This window comes from Somniosus microcephalus, chromosome 4, assembly GCF_052327205.1.
Source record: "Somniosus microcephalus isolate GS21.2 chromosome 4, FLI_Smic_1.0, whole genome shotgun sequence".
In the NCBI taxonomy this organism is placed as follows: domain Eukaryota; kingdom Metazoa; phylum Chordata; class Chondrichthyes; order Squaliformes; family Somniosidae; genus Somniosus; species Somniosus microcephalus.
In genome coordinates, this window is record NC_140990.1 from 92568441 (window position 1) to 92591963 (window position 23523).

The 23523-nt window shown below is 48.5% G+C and overlaps 1 protein-coding gene across 1 annotated transcript in view; it reads right to left on the reverse strand.

The window, feature by feature from the left end:
* The window catches only part of LOC147119514 (FH1/FH2 domain-containing protein 3-like), a 659765-nt gene that overhangs the window by 26655 nt on the left and 609587 nt on the right, over positions 1-23523 (reverse strand). Inside the window, exons 3-5 of the mRNA XM_085984112.1 lie at positions 20706-20888; positions 7093-7212; positions 3046-3207 (exon numbers count right to left, since the gene is read on the reverse strand). Of these exons, the coding sequence (XP_085840238.1) occupies positions 3046-3207; positions 7093-7212; positions 20706-20888 (465 nt within the window). The remainder of the gene's footprint in view (positions 1-3045; positions 3208-7092; positions 7213-20705; positions 20889-23523) is intronic.

The following is a 23523-nucleotide window of genomic DNA, read 5'->3' on the forward strand; positions in this document are numbered from 1 at the left end:
TCCTCCTCACAACACACACGCCCACCCAGCTTTGTGTCGTCTGCAAATTTGGAGATATTACATCTAGTTCCCTTGTCTAGATCATTAATATATATTGTGAATAGCTGGGGTCCAAGGACCGATCCCTGCGGTACCCCACTAGTCACTGCCTGCCACTCGGAAAAAGACCCGTTTATTCCAGCTCTTTGCTTTCTGTCTGTCAACCAGTTCTCTATCCAAGTCAATACCTTGCCCCCAATCCCATGTGCCTTAACTTTACACGCTAATCTCTTATGCGGGACCTTATTGAAAGCCTTCTGAAAGTCCAAATACGCCACATCCACTGGTTCTCCCTTATCTATTTTACCAGTTACATCCTCAAAAAATTCCAGTAGATTAGTCAAGCACGATTTACCTTTTGTAAATCCATGTTGACTTTGTCCGATCCTGTCACTGTTTTCCAAGTGCTCTGCTATTACATCTTTTATAATGGACTCTAGCATTTTCCCCACTACTGATGTCAGGCTTACTGGTCTGTAATTCCCCATTTTCTCTCTACCACCCTTTTGAACAGTGGGGTAACATTAGCTACCCTCCAATCCATGGGAACTGTTCCAGATTCCATCGAATGTTGGAAGATGATCAGCAATGCATCTACTATTTCTAGGGCCACTTCCTTAAGTACCCTAGGATGTAGATTATCAGGCCCTGGGGATTTATCGGCCTTCAATCCCGTCAATTTCCCTAACACCATTTCCCTACAAATACTGATTTCTTTCAGTTCCTCCCTTTCATCAGACCCTATGTTCCCTGACATCTCTGGGAGGTTATTTGTGTCCTCCTTTGTGAAGACAGAACCATAATATGTATTTAATTGGTCTGCCATTTCTTTGTTCCCCATTATAAATTCCCCTGATCCTGACTGCAAGGGACCTATGCTTGACTTCACCAATCTTTTTCTCTTCACATATCTATAAAAGTTGTTACAGTCAGTTTTTATGTTCCCTGAAAGCTTACTCTCATATTCTATTTTCCCTTTATTAATTAATCCCTTTGTGCTCCTTTGTTGAATCCTAAACTGCTCCCAATCCTCAGGCTTACTGCTTTTTCTGGCCAATTTATATGTCCTCTCCTTGGATCTTATGCTATCCCTAATTTCCCTTGTTAGCCATGGTTGAGTCACCTTTTTTGTTTTATTTTTATGCCAAACTGGGATGAACAAATTCTGTAGTTCATCCATGCGGTCTTTGAATGTTTGCCATTGCCTATCCACCGTCAACCCTTTGAGTGACATTCCCCAATCTATCCTACCCAATTCGCGCCTCAGACCATCGTAGTTTCCTTTATTTAAATTCAGGACCCTAGTCTCTGAGTCAACTACTTCATTCTCCATCTTAATGAAGAATTCTATCATATTATGATCACTCTGACCCAAGGGGCCTCGTACAACAAGATTGCTAATTAATCCTTTCTCATTACATAATACCCAGTCTAAGATGCCCTGATCTCGGGTTGGTTCCTCGACATATTGGTCCAGGAAACCATCCCGTAAACACTCCAGGAATTCCTCCTCCACAGTATTGTTACTAATTTGGTTAGCCCAATCTATATGTAGATTAAAGTCACCCATGATGACTGCCGTGCCCTTATTGCATGCTTCTCTAATTTCTCTTTTAATGTCATCCCCAACCTCCGCATTACTGTTTGGAGGTCTATATACCACTCCCACTAACGTTTTCTGCCCCTTGGTATTTCTCAGTTCTACCCATACAGATTCCACATCATCAGAGCTAATATCCTTCCTTACAATTGTGTTAATCCCTTCTTTAACCAGCAATGCTACCCCACCTCTCTTTCCTTTTTGCCTATCTTTCCTGAATATTGAATACCCCTGGATGTTGAGTTCCCAGCCTTGGCCACCCTGGAGCCATGTTTCCGCAATCCCAATCAAATCATATTTGTTTACCTCTATTTGCGCTGCTAATTCATCCACCTTATTACGAATGCTCCTCGCAGTAAGGCACAAAGCCTTCAGGCTTGTTTTTTAACGCTCTTAGACCTATTAGAATTATTATTTACTGTGGCCATGTTTGATTTAAACCGTTGATTTCTCTGACTGCCACTTTTGTTTTTCTCCTTCCTATCGTTTGCTTTTATCCTTGTTTCCCTTTCCTCTGTCTCCCTGCTCAGGTTCCCAACCCCCTGCCATTTTAGTTTAAACTCTCCCCCAGAGCACGAGCTGGGGTCTCGCAGTGTGTCACATGAAGTGATGTGACATGGTGGGTAGAGGGTCAGAGAGAGAGAGAGGGCAAAGGTTAACCCCCTGCAGACTCACAGTGTGTCACATGATGTGATGTGTAGCGGGGGGAGAGAAAGAGACAGGAGAGACAGAGAAAGAGAAGGGGAGACGTCGATGTTAGAGGCAGAGTCGAAAGGAGTTCAGGAGAGGGAGACAGAGGGGATGTTGTGTGCTCGTGTAAAACGGGTGATAGTGAATCGACAAGTCTCCCGATAGCTTTTTCCATTGAAGTCACTGGGGAGAGATGTAAAAAGAGGGCTTCCGATTCGCAGTCAAGATCTACCCCAGAGAATGGTAGAGAAACTGAGAGTTATCGGGAGCGTGAAGGCAGGTAGACAGTGAGAGAGGAGTACACATGGTGAGAGTGATAGACAAAAGGCCAGGGAGAGAATCAGAAAGAGTGAAAGAAAAGAGAGCTGGAGAAAGCAATAGCAAGTGAGAGAGGGAAAGACGGAGTGAGAGAGAGAAATATCGAGGGAGAGATAGAGAGATAGAAAGAGATAGAGTTGGAGAGACAGAGAGAGAGGCAGAGAAAGAGAGTGAGCGAGAGAGAGACAGACAGCAAGAAAGAGACAGAGGGAGACACAGAAAGAGACACAGCGACAATGAGACAGGGAGAGAGGCCGAGAGAGAGTTAATTCAAGGCAGTGTGAGAACATGAGGCGGACTGGCAATGGAGAGAGAGATAAAGGAGTGAGAGAGGGAGAGATGAAGGTGTGAGAGAGGGAGAGAGAGAGAGAGAGGCACTGAGCAAAGACAAGAGTTACCTTGGCCGATCGAGTGAGAGCTGTGATCTCCGAGTACAGATCAGTGGTGTTGGGGAAGCTCTGGATGATGATGGAGCAGGCGTGGTGGAGCAAAGGCTGTTTGTGAACTGTGTCTTTCACCCCTGGCACTTTCTCCAGGTAGCTCAGCTCAAACCCCTTGGCCTGCAGCGCAGAACGAGAAACAACAGCGTGGGCAAAGAGACACCGCCCAGGACGCGCAACAGTGCAGAGGGAGCTTTACTCTGTATCTAACCCGTGCTGTACCTGACCTGGGAGTGTTTGATGGGACAGTGTAGAGGGAGCTTTACTCTGTTTCTAACCCGTGCTGTTCCTGCCCTGGGAGCGTTTGATGGGACAGTGTAGAGGCAGCTTTACTCTGTTTCTAACCCGTGCTGTACCTGCCCTGGGAGTGTTTGATGGGACAGTGTAGAGGGAGCTTTACTCTGTATCTAACCCGTGCTGTACCTGCCCTGGGAGTGTTTGATGGGACAGTGTAGAGGGAGCTTTACTCTGTATCTAACCCGTGCTGTACCTGCCTTGGGAGTGTTTGATGGGACAGTGTAGAGGGAGCTTTACTCTGTATCTAACCTGTGCTGTACCTGCCCTGGGAGTGTTTGATGGGACAGTGTAGAGGGAGCTTTACTCCGTATCTAACCCGTGCTGTACCTGCCCTGGGAGTGTTTGATGGGACAGTGTAGAGGGAGCTTTACTCTGTATCTAACCCGTGCTGTACCTGCCCTGGGAGTGTTTGATGGGACAGTGTAGAGGGAGCTTTACTCTGTATCTAACCCGTGCTGTACCTGCCCTGGGAGTGTTTGATGGGACAGTGTAGAGGGAGCTTCACTCTGTATCTAACCGTGCTGTACCTGCCCTGGGAGTGTTTGATGGGGCAGTGTAGAGGGAGCTTTACTCTGTATCTAACCCGTGCTGTACCTGCCTTGGGAGTGTTTGATGGGACAGTGTAGAGGGAGCTTTACTCTGTATCTAACCCGTGCTGTACCTGCCCTGGGAGTGTTTGATGGGACAGTGTAGAGGGAGCTTTACTCTGTATCTATCCCGTGCTGTACCTGCCCTGGGAGTGTTTGATGGGACAGTGCAGAGGGAGCTTTACTCTGTATCTAACCCGTGCTGTACCTGCCCTGGGAGTGTTTGATGGGACAGTGTAGAGGGAGCTTTACTCGGTATCTAACCCGTGCTGTACCTGCCCTGGGAGTGTTTGATGGGACAGTGTAGAGGGCGCTTTACTCTGTATCTAACCCGTGCTGTACCTGCCCTGGGAGTGTTTGATGGGACAGTGTAGAGGGCGCTTTACTCTGTATCTAACCCGTGCTGTACCTGCCCTGGGAGTGTTTGATGGGACAGTGTAGAGGGAGCTTTACTCTGTATCTAACCCGTGTGGTACCTGTCCTGGGAGTGTTTGATGGGACAGTGTAGAGGGAGCTTCACTCTGTAGCGAACTCGTGCTCTACCTGCCCTGGGAGTGTTTGATGGGACAGTGTAGAGGGAGCTTTACTCTGTATCTAACCCGTGTGGTACCTGTCCTGGGAGTGTTTGATGGGACAGTGTAGAGGGAGCTTTACTCTGTATCTAACCCGTGCTGTACCTGCCCTGGGAGTGTTTGATGGGACAGTGTAGAGGGAGCTTTACTCTGTATCTAACCCGTGCTGGAACTGCCCTGGGATTGTTTGATGGGACAGTGTAGAGGGAGCTTCACTCTGTATCTAACCCATGCTGTACCTGCCCAGGGAGTGTTTGACGGGACAGTGTAGAGGGAGCTTTACTCTGTATCTAACCCGTGCTGTACCTGCCCTGGGAGTGTTTGATGGGACAGTGTAGAGGGAGCTTTACTCTGTATCTAACCCGTGCTGTACCTGCCCTGGGAGTGTTTGATGGGACAGTGCAGAGGGAGCTTTACTCTGTATCTAACCCGTGCTGTACCTGCCTTGGGATTGTTTGATGGGACAGTGTAGAGGGAGCTTTACTCTGTATCTAACCCGTGCTGTACCTGCCCTGGGAGGGTTTGATGGGACAGTGTAGAGGGAGCTTTACTCCGTATCTAACCCGTGCTGTACCTGCCCTGGGAGTGTTTGATGGGACAGTGTAGAGGGAGCTTTACTCTGTATCTAACCCGTGCTGTACCTGCCCTGGGAGTGTTTGATGGGACAGTGTAGAGGGAGCTTTACTCTGTATCTAACCCGTGCTGTACCTGCCCTGGGAGTGTTTGATGGGACAGTGTAGAGGGAGCTTCACTCTGTATCTAACCGTGCTGTACCTGCCCTGGGAGTGTTTGATGGGGCAGTGTAGAGGGAGCTTTTCTCTGTATCTAACCCGTGCTGTACCTGCCTTGGGAGTGTTTGATGGGACAGTGTAGAGGGAGCTTTACTCTGTATCTAACCCGTGCTGTACCTGCCCTGGGAGTGTTTGATGGGACAGTGTAGAGGGAGCTTTACTCTGTATCTATCCCGTGCTGTACCTGCCCTGGGAGTGTTTGATGGGACAGTGCAGAGGGAGCTTTACTCTGTATCTAACCCGTGCTGTACCTGCCCTGGGAGTGTTTGATGGGACAGTGTAGAGGGAGCTTTACTCGGTATCTAACCCGTGCTGTACCTGCCCTGGGAGTGTTTGATGGGACAGTGTAGAGGGCGCTTTACTCTGTATCTAACCCGTGCTGTACCTGCCCTGGGAGTGTTTGATGGGACAGTGTAGAGGGCGCTTTACTCTGTATCTAACCCGTGCTGTACCTGCCCTGGGAGTGTTTGATGGGACAGTGTAGAGGGAGCTTTACTCTGTATCTAACCCGTGTGGTACCTGTCCTGGGAGTGTTTGATGGGACAGTGTAGAGGGAGCTTCACTCTGTAGCGAACTCGTGCTCTACCTGCCCTGGGAGTGTTTGATGGGACAGTGTAGAGGGAGCTTTACTCTGTATCTAACCCGTGTGGTACCTGTCCTGGGAGTGTTTGATGGGACAGTGTAGAGGGAGCTTTACTCTGTATCTAACCCGTGCTGTACCTGCCCTGGGAGTGTTTGATGGGACAGTGTAGAGGGAGCTTTACTCTGTATCTAACCCGTGCTGGAACTGCCCTGGGATTGTTTGATGGGACAGTGTAGAGGGAGCTTCACTCTGTATCTAACCCATGCTGTACCTGCCCAGGGAGTGTTTGACGGGACAGTGTAGAGGGAGCTTTACTCTGTATCTAACCCGTGCTGTACCTGCCCTGGGAGTGTTTGATGGGACAGTGTAGAGGGAGCTTTACTCTGTATCTAACCCGTGCTGTACCTGCCCTGGGTGTGTTTGATGGGACAGTGTAGAGGGAGCTTTACTCTGTATCTAACCCGTGCTGTATCTGCCCTGGGTGTGTTTGATGGGACAGTGTAGAGGGAGCTTTACTCTGTATCTAACCCGTGTTCTACCTGTCCTGGGAGTGTTTGATGGGACAGTGTAGCTGGAGCTTTACTCTGTACCTAACCCGTGCTGTACCTGCCCTGGGAGTCTTTGATGGGACAGTGTAGAGGGAGCTTTACTCTGTATCTATCCCGTGCTGTACCTGCCCTGGGAGTGTTTGATGGGACAGTGCAGAGGGAGCTTTACTCTGTATCTAACCCGTGCTGTACCTGCCCTGGGAGTGTTTGATGGGACAGTGTAGAGGGAGCTTTACTCTGTATCTAACCCGTGCTGTACCTGCCCTGGGAATGTTTGATGGGACAGTGTAGAGGGAGCTTCACTCTGTATCTAACCCGTGCTGTACCTCCCCTGAGAGTGTTTGATGGGACAGTGTAGAGGGAGCTTTACTCTGTATCTAACCTGTGCTGTACCTGCCCTGAGAGTGTTTGATGGGACAATGTGGAGGGAGCTTTACTCTGTCTAACCCGTGCTGTACCTGCCCTGGGAGTGTTTGATGGGACAGAACCGATATCCTTGACACGGCTGAACACAACATTGAAATTTACTTCACTATAAAAGCACAATCAATAACAGGCCCACTTCCTGTTTATCTCAGGGCAGACAGGAAGTGACCCGTGATGGCGGATCTGTCACCGGTCTCTTACGTTTACGCCATTCAGGAAGTTTCCGATGGCCAGCAGGGTTGCTAGGATACAATGAAAGGTTTTGTTGCCCGACAGTTGTTCCATTGCCAGCTTTAGGTTAAAGAGAGGCACGGCGATCTCCTGCACATCAAGGAAAAGTAGGTTAAAATTGGAGCGTTATTGGTATTTGTCACTGTAACACTCTCTGATATACCCCACGTTCCTCACTGTAACACACTAGATATACTCCACACCACTCACTGTAACACTCTGATATACCCCACACCCCTCACTGTAACACTCTGATATACCCCACACCCCTCACTGTAACACTCTGATATACCCCACACCCCTCACTGTAACACTCTGATATACCCCACACCCCTCACTGTAACACTCTGATATACCCCACACCCCTCACTGTAACACTCTGATATACCCCACACCCCTCACTGTAACACCCTGATATACACCACACCCATCACTGTAACACTCTGATATACCCCACACCCCTCACTGTAACACCCTGATATACCCCACACCCCTCACTGTAACACTCTGATATACCCCACACCCCTCACTGTAACACCCTGATATACCCCACACCCCTCATTGTAACACTCTGATATACCCCACACCCCTCACTGTAACACCCTGATATACCCCACACCCCTCACTGTAACACTCTGATATACCCCACATCCCCTCACTGTAACACACTCTGATGTACCCCACACCCCTCACTGTAACACTCTTATATACCCCACACCACTCACTGTAACACTCTGATATACCCCACACCCCTCACTGTAACACTCTGATATACCCCACACCCCTCACTGTAACACTCTTATATACCCCACACCACTCACTGTAACACTCTGATATACCCCACACCCCTCACTGTAACACACTAGATATATCCCACACCCCTCACTGTAATACTCTGATATACCCTACACCCCACACTGTAACACTCTGATATACCTCACACCCCTCACTGTAACACTCTGATATACCCCACACCCCTCACTGTAACACTCTCTGATATACCCCGCACCCCTCACTGTAGCACTCTGATATACCCCACACCCCTCACTGTAACACTCTGATATACCCCACACCCCTCACTGTAACACTCTGATATACCCCACACCCCTCACTGTAACACTCTGATATACCCCTCACCCCTCACTGTAACACCCTGATATACCCCACACCCCTCACTGTAACACTCTGATATACCCCACACCCCTCACTGTAACACCCTGATATACCCCACACCCCTCACTGTAACACTCTGATATACCCCACACCCCTCACTGTAACACCCTGATATACCCCACACCCCTCATTGTAACACTCTGATATACCCCACACCCCTCACTGTAACACCCTGATATACCCCACACCCCTCACTGTAACACTCTGATATACCCCACACCTCTCACTGTAACACTCTCTGATATACCCCACACCCGTCACTGTAACACCCTGATATCACAGAATCACAGAAACCCCACAGTGCAGATAGACCATCTCGGCCCATCGAGCCTGCACCAACACATATCCCACCCTATCCCCGTAACCCCACGTATTTAATCCCCCTAACACTAAGGGTCAATTTATCATAGCCAATCAACCTAACCCGCACATCTTTGGACTGTGGGAGGAAACCGGAGCACCCGGAGAAAACCCACGCAAACACGGGGAGAATGTGCAAACTCCACACAGACAGTCACCCGAGACCGGATTCGAACCCGGGTCCCTGGCGCTGTGAGGCAACAGTGCTAACCACTATGCCACCATACCCCACACCCCTCACTGTAACACTCTGATATACCCCACACCCCTCACTGTAACACCCTGATATACCCCACACCCCTCACTGTAACACTCTGATATACCCCACACCCCTCACTGTAACACTCTGATATACCCCACACCCCTCACTGTAACACTCTTATATACCCCACACCACTCACTGTAACACACTAGATATACTCCACACCACTCACTGTAACACTCTGATATACCCCACACCCGTCACTGTAACACCCTGATATACCCCACACCCCACACTGTAACACTCTGATATACCCCACACCCCTCACTGCAACACTCTCTGATACACCCCACACCCCTCACTGTAACACTTTGATATACCCCACACCCCTCACTGTAACACTCTGATATACCCCACACCCCTCACTGTAACACACTCTGATGTACCCCACACCCCTCACTGTAACACTCTTATATACCCCACATTATATACCCCACACCCCTCACTGTAACACCCTGATATACCCCACACCCCTCACTGTAACACTCTGATATACCCCACACCCCTCACTGTAACACACTCTGATGTACCCCACACCCCTCACTGTAACACTCTTATATACCCCACATTATATACCCCACACCCGTCACTGTAACACTCTGATATACCTCACACCCCTCACTGTAACACTCTGATATACCCCACACCCCTCACTGTAACACTCTGATATACCCCACACCCCTCACTGTAACACTCTGATATACTCCACACCCCTCACTGTAACACTCTGATATACTTAAAAAAGAAATTAGGAGAGCGAGGAGGGGCAATGAAATAACACCGGCGAGCAAAGTAAAGGAAAATCCTAAGATGTTTTATAAGTATATTAAGGGCAAGAGGATAACCATGGAAAGGGTAGGGCCCATTAGGGACCAAAGTGGCAATCTGTGTGTAGAGCCAGATGATGTAGGCGGGGTTTTAAATGAATTTTTTGCATCTGTGTTCACTATGGAGGAAGACGATGTAGACATAGAAATCGGGCAGGGAGACTGTGATATACTTGAACATATTAGCATCGAGAGGGAGGAGGTACTCGCGGTTTTAGCAGGCCAAAAAGTAGATAAATCCCCAGGCCCGGACGAGATGTATCCCAGGCTGCTGTGTGAGGCAAAGGAGGAGATTGCAGGGGCTCTGACACAAATTTTCAGAACCTCTCTGGCCACAGGGGATGTACCAGAGGACTGGAGAACAGCTAACGTAGTATCATTATTCAAGAAGGGTAGCAGGGATAAACCAGGGAATTACAGGCCAGTGAGCCTAACATCTGTGGTAGGGAAATTATTGGAAAAAATTCTGAGGGACAAAATTAGTCTCCACTTGGAGAGGCAAGGATTAATCGGGGATAGTCAGCATGGCTTTGTCAAGGGTAAATCATGTCTGACCAATCTGATTGAATTTTTCGAGGGGGTGACAAGGTGTGTGGATGAGGGAAATGCTGTGGATGTGGTATACATGGACTTCAGTAAGGGTTTTGACAAAGTCCCACATAGGAGACTGGTCAAGAAGGTAAGAGCCCATGGGATCCAGGGTGCCTTGGCACGTTGGATCCTAAACTGGCTGAGTGGCAGGAGGCAGAGGGTGATGGTCGAAGGTTGCTTTTGTGACTGGAAGCCTGTGTCCAGTGGGGTACCTCAGGGATCGGTGCTGGGTCCCTTGCTGTTTGTGATCTACATAAATTATTTGGATGAGAATGTAAAAGGTATGATCAGTAAGTTCGCAGATGACATGAAAATTGGTGGGGTGGTAAATTGCGAGGAGGAAAGCCTCAGGCTACAGGACGATATAAACGGGTTGGTCAGATGGGCGGAAAAGTGGCAAATGGAATTTAACCCTGAAAAGTGCGAGGTGATGCATTTTGGACGGACAAATAAGGCAAGGGAATACACAATGAGTGGTAGGGCCCTAGGAAGCACAGAGGGTCAGAGGGACCTTGGTGTACATGTACATAGACCCCTAAGGCAGCGGATCAGGTAGATAAGGTGGTTAAAAAGGCTTATGGGATACTTGCCTTCATTAGCCGAGGCATAGAATATAAGAGCAGGGAGGTTATGATGGAGCTGTACAAAACGCTGGTAAGGCCACAGCTGGAGTACTGTGTGCAGTTCTGGTCGCCTCACTATAGGAAGGATGTGATTGCTTTGGAGAGGGTGCAGAGAAGATTCACCAGGATGTTACCTGGGATGGAGAACCTCAGCTATGAAGAAAGACTAAACAGGCTGGGGTTGTTTTCCTTGGAGCAAAGAAGGCTGAGGGGGGACCTGATTGAGGTGTACAAAATGATGAGGGGCATAGATAGGGTAGATAAAGAGGAACTTTTCCCCTTAGTAGGGGGGTCAATAACAAGGGGGCATAGATTCAAGGTAAGGGGCAGGAGGTTTAGAGGGGATTTGAGGAGGAACTTTTTCACCCAGAGGGCGGTTGGAGTCTGGAACTCACTGCCTGAAAGGGTGGTAGAGGCAGGAACCCTCACAACATTCAAGAAGCATTTGGATGAGCACTTGAAATGCCATAGCATACAAGGCTATGGACCAAATGCTGGAAAATGGGATTAGATTGGACAGGGCTTGATGGACGGCGCAGACACGATGGGCCGAAGGGCTTCTTTCTGTGCTGTATAACTCTATGACTCTATGACCCCACACCCCTCACTGTAACACTCTGATATACCCCACACCCCTCACTGTAACACTCTGATGCACCCCACACCCCTCACTGTAACACTCTCTGATATACCCCACACCCGTCACTGTAACACTCTGATATACCCCACACCGCTCACTGTAACACTCTGATATACCCCACACCCCTCACTGTAACACTCTGATATACCCCACACCCCTCACTGTAACATTCTGATATACCCCACACCCCTCACTGTAACACTCTGATACACCCCACACCCCTCACTGTAACATTCTCTGATATAACCCACACCCCCCACTGTAACACACGGATATACCCCACACCCCTCACTGTAACACACTGATATACCCCACAGTCCTCACTGTAACACTCTCTGATATACCGCACACCCGTCACTGTAACACTCTGATATACCCCACACCCCTCACTGTAACACTCTGATATATCCCACACCCCTCACTGTAACACTCTCTGATATACAACACACCCCTCACTGTAACACTCTCTGATATACCCCGCACCCCTCACTGTAACACTCTGATATACCCCACACCCCTCACTGTAACACTCTGATATATCCCACACCCCTCACTGTAACACTCTCTGATATACAACACACCCCTCACTGTAACACTCTCTGATATACCCCGCACCCCTCACTGTAACACTCTGATATACCCCACACCCCTCACTGTAACACTCTGATACACCCCACACGCCTCACTGTAACACTCTCAGATATACCCCACACCCCTCACTGTAACACTCTGATACACCCCACACGCCTCACTGTAACACTCTCTGATATACCCCACACCCCTCACTGTAACACTCTGCTACACCCCACACCCCTCACTGTAACACTCTCTGATATACCCCACACCCCTCATTGTAACACACTGATATACCCCACACCCCTCACTGTAACACTCTGATATATCCACACCCCTCACTGTAACACTCTCTGATATACACCACACTCCTCACTGTAACACTCTGATATACCCCACACCCCACTGTAACACTCTGATATACCCCACACCCCTCACTGTAACACTCTCTGGCATACCCCACACCCCTCACTGTTACACTCTGATACAACCCACACCCCTCACTGTAACACTCTCTGATATACCCCACACCCCTCACTGTAACACTTTCTGATATACCCCTCACTGTAACACTCTCTGATATACCCCACACCCCTCACTGTAACACACTGATATACCCCACACCCCTCACTGTAACACTCTGATATACCCCACACCCCTCACTGTAACACTCTCTGATATACCCCACACCCCTCACTGTAACACTTTCTGATATACCCCTCACTGTAACACTCTCTGATATACCCCACACCCCTCACTGTAACACACTGATATACCCCACACCCCTCACTGTAACACCCTGATACACCCCACACCGCTCATTGTAACACTCTGATATACCCCACACCCCTCACTCTAACACTAATACACCCCACACCCCTCACTGTAACACTCTGATACACCCCACACGCCTCACTGTAACACTCTGATATACCCCATACTCGTCACTGTAACACTCTGATATACCCCACACCCGTCACTGTAACACTCTCTGATATACCCCACACCGCTCACTGTAACACTCTGATATACCCCACACCCCTCACTGTAACACTCTGATATACCCCACAACCCTCACTGTAACACTCTGATATACCCCACATCCCTCACTGTAACACTCTGATATACCCCACACCCCTCACTGTAACACTCTGATATACCCCACACCCCTCACTGTAACACTCTGATGTACCCCACACCCCTCACTGTAACACTTTGATATACCCCACCCCTCACTGTAACACCCTGATATACCCCACACCCCTCACTGTAACACTCTGATAGACCCCACACCCTTCACTGTAACACTGTGATATACCCCACACCCCTCACTGTAACACTCTCTGGCATACCCCACACCCGTCACTGTAACACTCTCTGATATACCCCACACCCCTCACTGTAACACTCTCTGATATACCCCACACCCCTCACTGTAACACTCTCTGATATACCCCACACACCTCACTGTAACACTCTCTGATATACCCCACACCCCTCACTGTAACACTCTGATACACCCCACACCCCTCACTGTAACTCTCTGATATACCCCACACCTCTCACTGTAACACTCTGATATACCCCACACCCCTCACTGTAACACGCTGATATACCCCACACCTCTCACTGTAACACTCTGATATACCCCACACCCCTCACTGTAACACTCTGATATACCCCACACCCCTCACTGTAACACTCTGATATACCCCACACCCCTCACTGTAACACCCTGATATACCCCACACCCCTCACTGTAACACTGTGATATACCCCACACCCTTCACTGTAACACTGTGATATACCCCACACCCCTCACTGTAACACTCTCTGGCATACCCCACAACCCTCACTGTAACACTCTCTGATATACCCCACACCCCTCACTGTAACAATCTCTGATATACCCCACACCCCTCACTGTAACACTCTCAGATATACCCCACACCCCTCACTGTAACACTCTGATATACCCCACACCCGTCACTGTAACACTCTGATATACCCCACACCCCTCACTGTAACACTGATAAACCCCACACCCCTCACTGTAACACTCTGATATACCCCACACCCCTCACTGTAACACGCTGATATACCCCACACCTCTCACTGTAACACTCTGATATACCCCACACCCCTCACTGTAACACTCTGATATACCCCACACCCCTCACTGTAACACTCTGATATACCCCACACTCCTCACTGTAACACTCTGATACACCCCACACCCCTCACTGTAACACTCTCTGATATACATTCTGGAGGGGGAGGGGGAACAGCCAGTTGTCGTGATACATGTTGGTACCAACGACGTAGCTAAAAAAAGGGAAGAGGTCCTACAAGTAGAATTTCGGGAGTTAGGAGCCAAGCTAAAAAGTAGGACCTCGAAGGTAGTAATCTCTGGATTACTACCAGTGCCACGTGCTAGTAAGAGTACAGAGAACAGGATAGTTAGGCTAAATACGTGGCTTGAGCAGTGGTGTAAGAGGGAGGGTTTTAAATTTTTGAGGCATTGGAACCAGTTTTGTGGTAGGTGTGACCTATACAAAAGGGACGGTCTACACCTGTGCAGAGATGGAACTGATGTTCTCGGGGTAATTTTTGATAAAGCAGTTCGGGAGCATTTAAACTAGTATGGCAGGGGGCTAGAAACCTATGTAGTGAAATAGAGGAAAGTGAAAGGCAGACAGAAATAAATGATAAAAGGGTGAGGAACAAAAAACAAAGGGCCAAACTAATTCATAAAAAATGTGAGCATAAAAAAAGCCTGAGGGTTTTATACCTTAATGCGAGAAGCATCAGGAACAAGGTAGATGAATTAGCTGTGGAAATAGAGGTTAATAATTATGACCTAATTGGGATTACGGAAACATGGTTGCAGGGTGAGCAGGGCTGGGAGCTTAACATACAGGGGTATTCAGTATTTAGGAAGGATCGACAAAAAAGAAAGGGAGGAGGGGTAGCATTGCTAGTAAAAGAGGGGATAAATGCAATTGAAAGGAAGGATATTAACTCAGTTAATACAGAATCTATATGGGTGGAGCTAAGAAATAGCGAGGGGCGAAAAACATTAATAGGAGTGGTATATAGGCCTCCAAATAGTAAAATAGAGGTTAGGGAGGGCATCACGAGGGAAATTAGAGAAGCGTGCAATAAGAGCACAGCTGTCATCATAGGTGACTTTAACTTACATATAGATTGGACTAGCCTAATCAGTAAAAATAATGAGGAGGAGGAATTCCTTGAGTGTTTGAGGGATGGTTATCTGGATCAATATGTCGAGGAACCAACTCGGGAACAGGCTATATTGGACTGGGTACTGTGCAATGAGAAGGGACTAATCAGTAATCTTGTTGTACGGGGACCCTTGGGTCAGAGCGATCATAACATGATCGATTTCTCACTCGAAATGGAGAGCGAAGAAATTGACTCAGAGACTAAGGTCCTGAATTTAAACAAGGGGAATTATGATGCCATGAGACGGGAACTGAGTAGGTCTGATTGGACAACGTTCCTGGGAGGACTGGAGGTAGATAAACAATGGCAAACATTTAAAGATAGAATGACAAAATTGCAAAAATTGTTTATACCAATCTGGCATAAAAGGAAATCTAAAAAGGTGACTCAACCGTGGATAACAGGGGAAATTAGAGACAGCATAAAATCCAAAGATAGGGCGTATAAAATAGCCAAAAAAAGCGCCAGAGCGGAAGATTGGGAACAGTTTAAGATAGAGCAAAGGAGGGCAAAGGGCATAATCAAGAGGGGCAAAATAGCTTACGAAAACAAGCTGGCGGAAAATATAAAAACTAACTCCAAAAGCTTTTATAAGTATATCAAAAGGAAAAGACTGGTGAAAACCAAAGTTGGTCCATTGCAGTCAGATACGGGGGAATATATAATGGGAAATAAGGAAATGGCAGATCAACTAAATGCATACTTTGGGTCAGTCTTTACGAAGGAAGACACAAAAAACCTCCCTGGGATATCGGGAAAAATAGGGACATTGGCAAAGGAGGAACTGACGCAAATCAATATCTCTAAGGATATGGTGTTAAGGAAGCTAAAGGGATTGAAGGTGGACAAATCCCCAGGGCCTGATAACATGCATCCTAGGGTACTGAAGGAGGTGGCCCTAGAGATAGCGGATGCACTAAGGATGATTTTTCAGAATTCATTAGACTCGGGAACAGTGCCGATGGATTGGAGGGTAGCTAACGTTACCCCACTATTCAAAAAGGGGGGTAGGGAAAAAGCAGGTAATTACAGACCTGTAAGCCTTACATCAGTTGTGGGCAAAATGCTGGAGTCCATCATTAAGGATGAAATAGCGGAGCACTTAGCAAATGGGGACAGGATAGGACAGAGTCAACATGGATTTACAAAGGGTAAATCGTGCTTGACTAATCTATTGGAATTTTTTGAGGGAGTAACTGGTAGAATAGATGGGGGAGAGCCAGTAGATGTGGTGTACCTGGACTTCCAAAAGGCCTTCGATAAGGTCCCACATAAAAGATTAGCATGGAAAATTGAGGCTCATGGGATAAAGGGGAAAGTTTTGGCGTGGATAGGGAACTGGCTGTCAGATAGAAAACAGAGAGTTGGAATAAACGGCTCATTTTCTGAATGGCAGGCAGTAACAAGTGGGGTACCACAGGGATCTGTCCTGGGCCCCCAGCTGTTCACAATTTACATTAATGACCTGGATCAGGGAGTCGGATGCAGCATTTCCAAATTTGCAGACGACACTAAACTAGGAGGGGGGGTGGGCTCAGAGGAAGAGACCAGGAAGCTCCAGAGCGATTTGGACAGACTGGGCGATTGGGCGGATAAATGGCAGATGCACTATAATGTGGACAAGTGCGAAGTTATCCACCTTGGGTGCAGGAACGGGAGGGCAAATTATTATTTAAATGGCAATAGATTGGGAGAGGGGGAAGTACAGAGAGACCTGGGTGTTCTTGTACACCAGTCACTGAAGGCGAGCATGCAGGTGCAACAGGCGGTCAAGAAGGCAAACGGTATGCTGGCCTTCATAGCAAAAGGGTTAGAATACAGGAACAGGGATACCTTGCTGCAGCTGTACAGGGCACTGGTGAGACCACACCTCGAGTACTGTGTACAGTTTTGGTCGCCTCATCTGAGGAAGGATGTTCTTGCCATGGAGGGGGTGCAGCGGCGATTCACCAGGCTGATACCAGGAATGGCGGGAATGACCTATGAGGAGAGACTATGTAGTTTAGGGATGTACACACTGGAGTTTAGAAGATTGAGAGGGGACCTCATAGAAGTGTATAAAATTCTGACAGGTCTAGACAGACTGGATGCAGAAGGAATGTTTCCCTTGGCGGGTGAGAACAGAACTAGAGGACATAATTTAAGGATAAGGGCTAAACCATTTAGGACAGAGATGAGGGGGAATTTCTTCACTCAGAGAGTGGTGAACCTGTGGAACTCATTGCCACAGAGGGCAGTGTACGCCAGCTCATTAAATATATTTAAGAGGGAATTAGATATATTTCTACGGGCAAAAGGGGTTAAGGGTTACGGAGAGAAGGCGGGGACGGGATACTGAATTAAAGGATCAGCCATGATCTCATCGAATGGCGGAGCAGGCACGAAGGGCCGAATGGCCTACTCCTGCTCCTATCTTCTATGTATCTATGTATCTATGTATACCCCACACCCCTCACTGTAACACTCTGATATACCCCACACCCCTCACTGTAACACTCTGATATACCCTACACCCCTCACTGTAACACTCTGATATACCCCACACCCCTCACTGTAACACTCTGATATACCCCACACCCCTCACTGTAACACTCTGATATACCCCACACCCCTCACTGTAACACTCTGATATACCCCACACCCCTCACTGTAACACTCTGATATACCGCACACCCCTCACTGTAACACTCTGATATACCCCACACCCCTCACTGTAACACTCTGATATACCCCACACCCCTCACTGTAACACTCTGATATACCGCACACCCCTCACTGTAACACTCTCTGATATACCCCACACCCCTCACTGTAACACTCTGATATACCCCACACCCCTCACTGTAACACACTGATATACCCCAAACCCCTCACTGTAACACTCTGATATACCCCACAACCCTCACTGTAACACTCTGATATACCCCAAACCCCTCACTGTAACACCCTGATATACACCACACCCCTCACTGTAACACTCTCTGATATACCCCACACCCCTCGCTGTAACACTCTGATATACCCCACACCCCTCACTGTAACACACTGATATACCCTACACCCCTCACTGTAACACTCTCTGATATACCCCACACCCCTCACTGTAACACTCTGATATACCCTACACCCCTCACTGTAACACTCTCTGATATACCCCACACCCCTCACTGTAACACTCTGATATACCCCACACCCCTCACTGTAACACTCTGATATACCCCACACCCCTCACTGTAACACTCTGATATACCCCACACCCCTCACTAACACTCTCTGATACACCCCACACCCCTCACTGTAACACTCTCTGATACACCCCACACCCCTCACTGTAACACTCTGATATACCCCACACCCCTCACTGTAACACTCTGATATACCCCACACCCCTCACTAACACTCTCTGATATACCCCACACCGCTCACTGTAACACCCTGATATACACCACACCCCTCACTGTAACACTCTCTGATATACCCCACACCCCTCGCTGTAACACTCTGATATACCCCACACCCCTCACTGTAACACTCTGATATACCCTACACCCCTCACTGTAACACTCTCTGATATACCCCACACCCCTCACTGTAACACTCTGATATACCCCACACCCCTCACTGTAACACTCTCTGATATACCCCACACCCCTCACTGTAACACTCTGATATACACCACACCCCTCACTGTAACACTCTGATATACCCCACACCCCTCACTGTAACACTCTGATGTACCCCACACCCCTCACTGTAACACTCTGATATACACCACACCCCTCACTGTAACACTCTGATATACCCCACACCCCTCACTGTAACACTCTGATATACCCCACACCCCTCACTGTAACACTCTGATATACACCACACCCCTCACTGTAACACTCTGATGTACCCCACACCCCTCACTGTAACACTCTGATGTACCCCACACCCCTCACTGTAATGCTCTCTGATATACCCCACACCCCTCACTGTAACACTCTCTGATATACCCCACACCCCTCACTGTAACACTCTGATATACACCACACCCCTCACTGTAACACTCTGATATACCCCACACCCCTCACTGTAACACTCTGATGTACCCCACACCCCTCACTGTAACACTCTGATATACCCCACACCCCTCACTGTAACACTCTGATATACCCCACACCCCTCACTGTAACACTCTCTGATATACCCCACACCCCTCACTGTAACACTCTGATATACACCACACCCCTCACTGTAACACTCTGATATACCCCACACCCCTCACTGTAACACTCTGATGTACCCCACACCCCTCACTGTAACACTCTGATATACCCCACACCCCTCACTGTAACACTCTCTGATATACCCCACACCTCTCACTGTAACACTCTGATATACCCCACACCCATCATGTAACACTCTCTGATATACCCCACACCCCTCACTGTAACACTCTGATATACCCCACACCCCTCACTGTAACACTCTGATATACCCCACACCCCTCACTGTAACACTCTGATATACCCCACACCCCTCACTGTAACACTCTGATATACCCCACACCCCTCACTGTAACACTCTGATATACCCCACACCCCTCACTGTAACACTCTGATATACCCCACACCCCTCACTGTAACACTCTGATATACCCCACACCCCTCACTGTAACACTCTGATATACCCCACACCCCTCACTGTAACACTCTGATATACCCCACACCCCTCACTGTAACACTCTCTGATATACCCCACACCCCTCACTGTAACACTCTGATATACCCCACACCCCTCACTGTAACACTCTCTGATATACCCCACACCCCTCACTGTAACACTCTGATATACCCCACACCCCTCACTGTAACACTCTGATATACCCCACACCCCTCACTGTAACACTCTGATATACCCCACACCCCTCACTGTAACACTCTGATATACCCCACACCCCTCACTGTAACACTCTCTGATATACCCCACACCCCTCACTGTAACACTCTGATATACCCCACACCCCTCACTGTAACACTCTGATATACCCCACACCCCTCACTGTAACACATTGATATACCCCACACCCCTCACTGTTACACTCTGATATACCCCACACCCCTCACTGTAACACTCTGATATACCCCACACCCCTCACTGTAACACTCTGATATACCCCACACCCCTCACTGTAACACTCTGATATACCCCACACCCCTCACTGTAATGCTCTCTGCCGCCCCTCTGTAGTCCCCCCTCTCCCAACAACTCCCCCTCTGTTTAATTCCCATGGTGGGCCACACCTTCTCCATCGTGTCGTAGTCCAGTTTGAAGGACCAGAGGTGTAGGCGGGCGGGTAGCTCGTTGACGGAGGCCAGTGTGAGGAGGAACTGCTCCGCGGAGCCCAGGGGCAGGAGTGGGCTGGCTCGCTGTGTGTTCCGGATCCTCTCGAGTTCCTCCTCCGTGGGGACCATGGCCAGCAGTCTCTGCGGGCAGAAGGGAGAGACCCAGGGGTTAATGATTCCCTTCCAGTCCCTCATTCACCCTGCTGCTAGACGTGTGTCTTGCACACACACACTCACTGACGCACACTCACTGACACACACACTCACTAACACACTCACTGACACACACTCACTGACACAGACTCACTAACACACTCACTGACTCACGCTCACTGACTCATGCTCACTGACTCACACTCACTGACACTCACTCACTGATATACACTGACACACACACTCACTGACACACACACTCACTGACACACACTCACTGACACACACACTCACTGACACACACTCACTAACACACACTGATACACACACTCACTAACACACACTCACTAACACACTCACTGACACACGCTCACTAACACACACACTCTCTAACACACACACTCACTAACACACACACTCACTGACACACACTCACTGACACGCACACTCACTAACACATACTCACTAACACACTCACTGACACACGCTCACTGACACACACTCACTGACACATGCTCACTAACACACACTCACTAACACACTCACTGACACAAGCTCACTGACACACTCACTGACACACGCTCACTGACACACACTCACTGACACACACTCACTGACACACACTCACTGACACACGCTCATTAACACACACACTCCCTGACACACACACTCACTGACACACACACTCACTGACACACAATCACTGACACACACACTCACTGACATATGCTCATTCTTACACACTCACTGGCACACACTCACTGACACACGCTTAGTAACACACGCTGATACACACTCACTGTCGCACACTTAATGACACACACTCACTAACACACTCACTGACACACGCTCACTGACACACACTCACTGCACATGCTCACTGACACACACACTGACACAAGCGCACCAACACACTCACTAACACACTCACTGACACACACTCACTGACACACGCTCACTAACACACTCACTGACACACGCTCACTGACACACACTCACTGACACACGCTCACTAACACACACACTCACTAACACACACACTCACTGACACACACTCAATAACACACAATGACACACACACTCACTAACACACACACTCACTGACACACACTCACTGACACACACTCACTGACACACACTCACTGGCACACACATTCAGTGACACATGCTCATTCTTACACACTCACTGGCACACACTCACTGACACTCACTGACACATGCTTAGTAACACACGCTGATACGCATTCACTGACACACACTCAATGACACATACTCACTGACACACTCATTGTTACACACTCACTAAAACACTCACTGACACACGCTCACTGACACACACTCACTGACACACGCTCATTGACACACACACTCACTAACACACACACTCACTGACACACACACTCACTAACACACTCACTGACCCACGCTCACTGACACACACTCAGACACACACACTCACTAACAAACTCACTGACACACGCTCACTGACACACACTCACTGACACATGCTCACTAACACACACATTCACTAACACACACACTCACTGACACACACTCACTAACACACATTGACACACACACTCACTAACACACACACTCACTGACACACATTCACTGACACACACTCACTGACACACACGCTCACTGACACATGCTCACTGACACACGCTCACTGACACACACTCACTGACACACACACTCACTGGCACATGCTCACTGACACAAACTGACACACACTCACTGACACACACACTCACTGGCACACACTCACTGACACAAACTGACACACACTGACACACACTCACTGTCACAAACTGACACACACTGACACACACTCACTGTCACAAACTGACACACACTCACTGTCACAAACTGACACACACTCACTGACACACACTCACTGACACACACTCACTGACACACACTGACACACACTCACTGACACAAACTGACACACACTCACTGTCACAAACTGACACACACTCACTGACACACACTCACTGACACAAACTGACACACACTCACTGTCACAAACTGACACACACTCACTGACACACACTCACTGACACAAACTGACACACACTCACTGACACACACTGACACACACTCACTGACACAAACTGACACACACTCACTGACACAAACTGACACACACTCACTGACACACACACACTGACACAAACCGACACACTCACTAACACAAACTGACACACACTCACTGACTCACACTCACTGACACACACTCACTGACTCACACTCACTGAGACACACACTCACTGACACAAAGTGACACACACTCACTGACACAAACTGACACACACTCACTGACACACACTGACACACACTCACGGACACAAACTGACACACACTCACTGAAACACACTGACACACACTCACTGATACACACTCACTGACACACACTCACTGACACAAACTGACACACACTCACTGACACACACTCACGGACACAAACTGACACACACTCACTGACACACACTGACACACACTCACTGACACACACTCACTGACACACACTCATACACACTCACTAACACAAACTGACACACACTCACTGACACACACTCTGACACAAACTGACACACACTCGCTGACTCAACCTCAC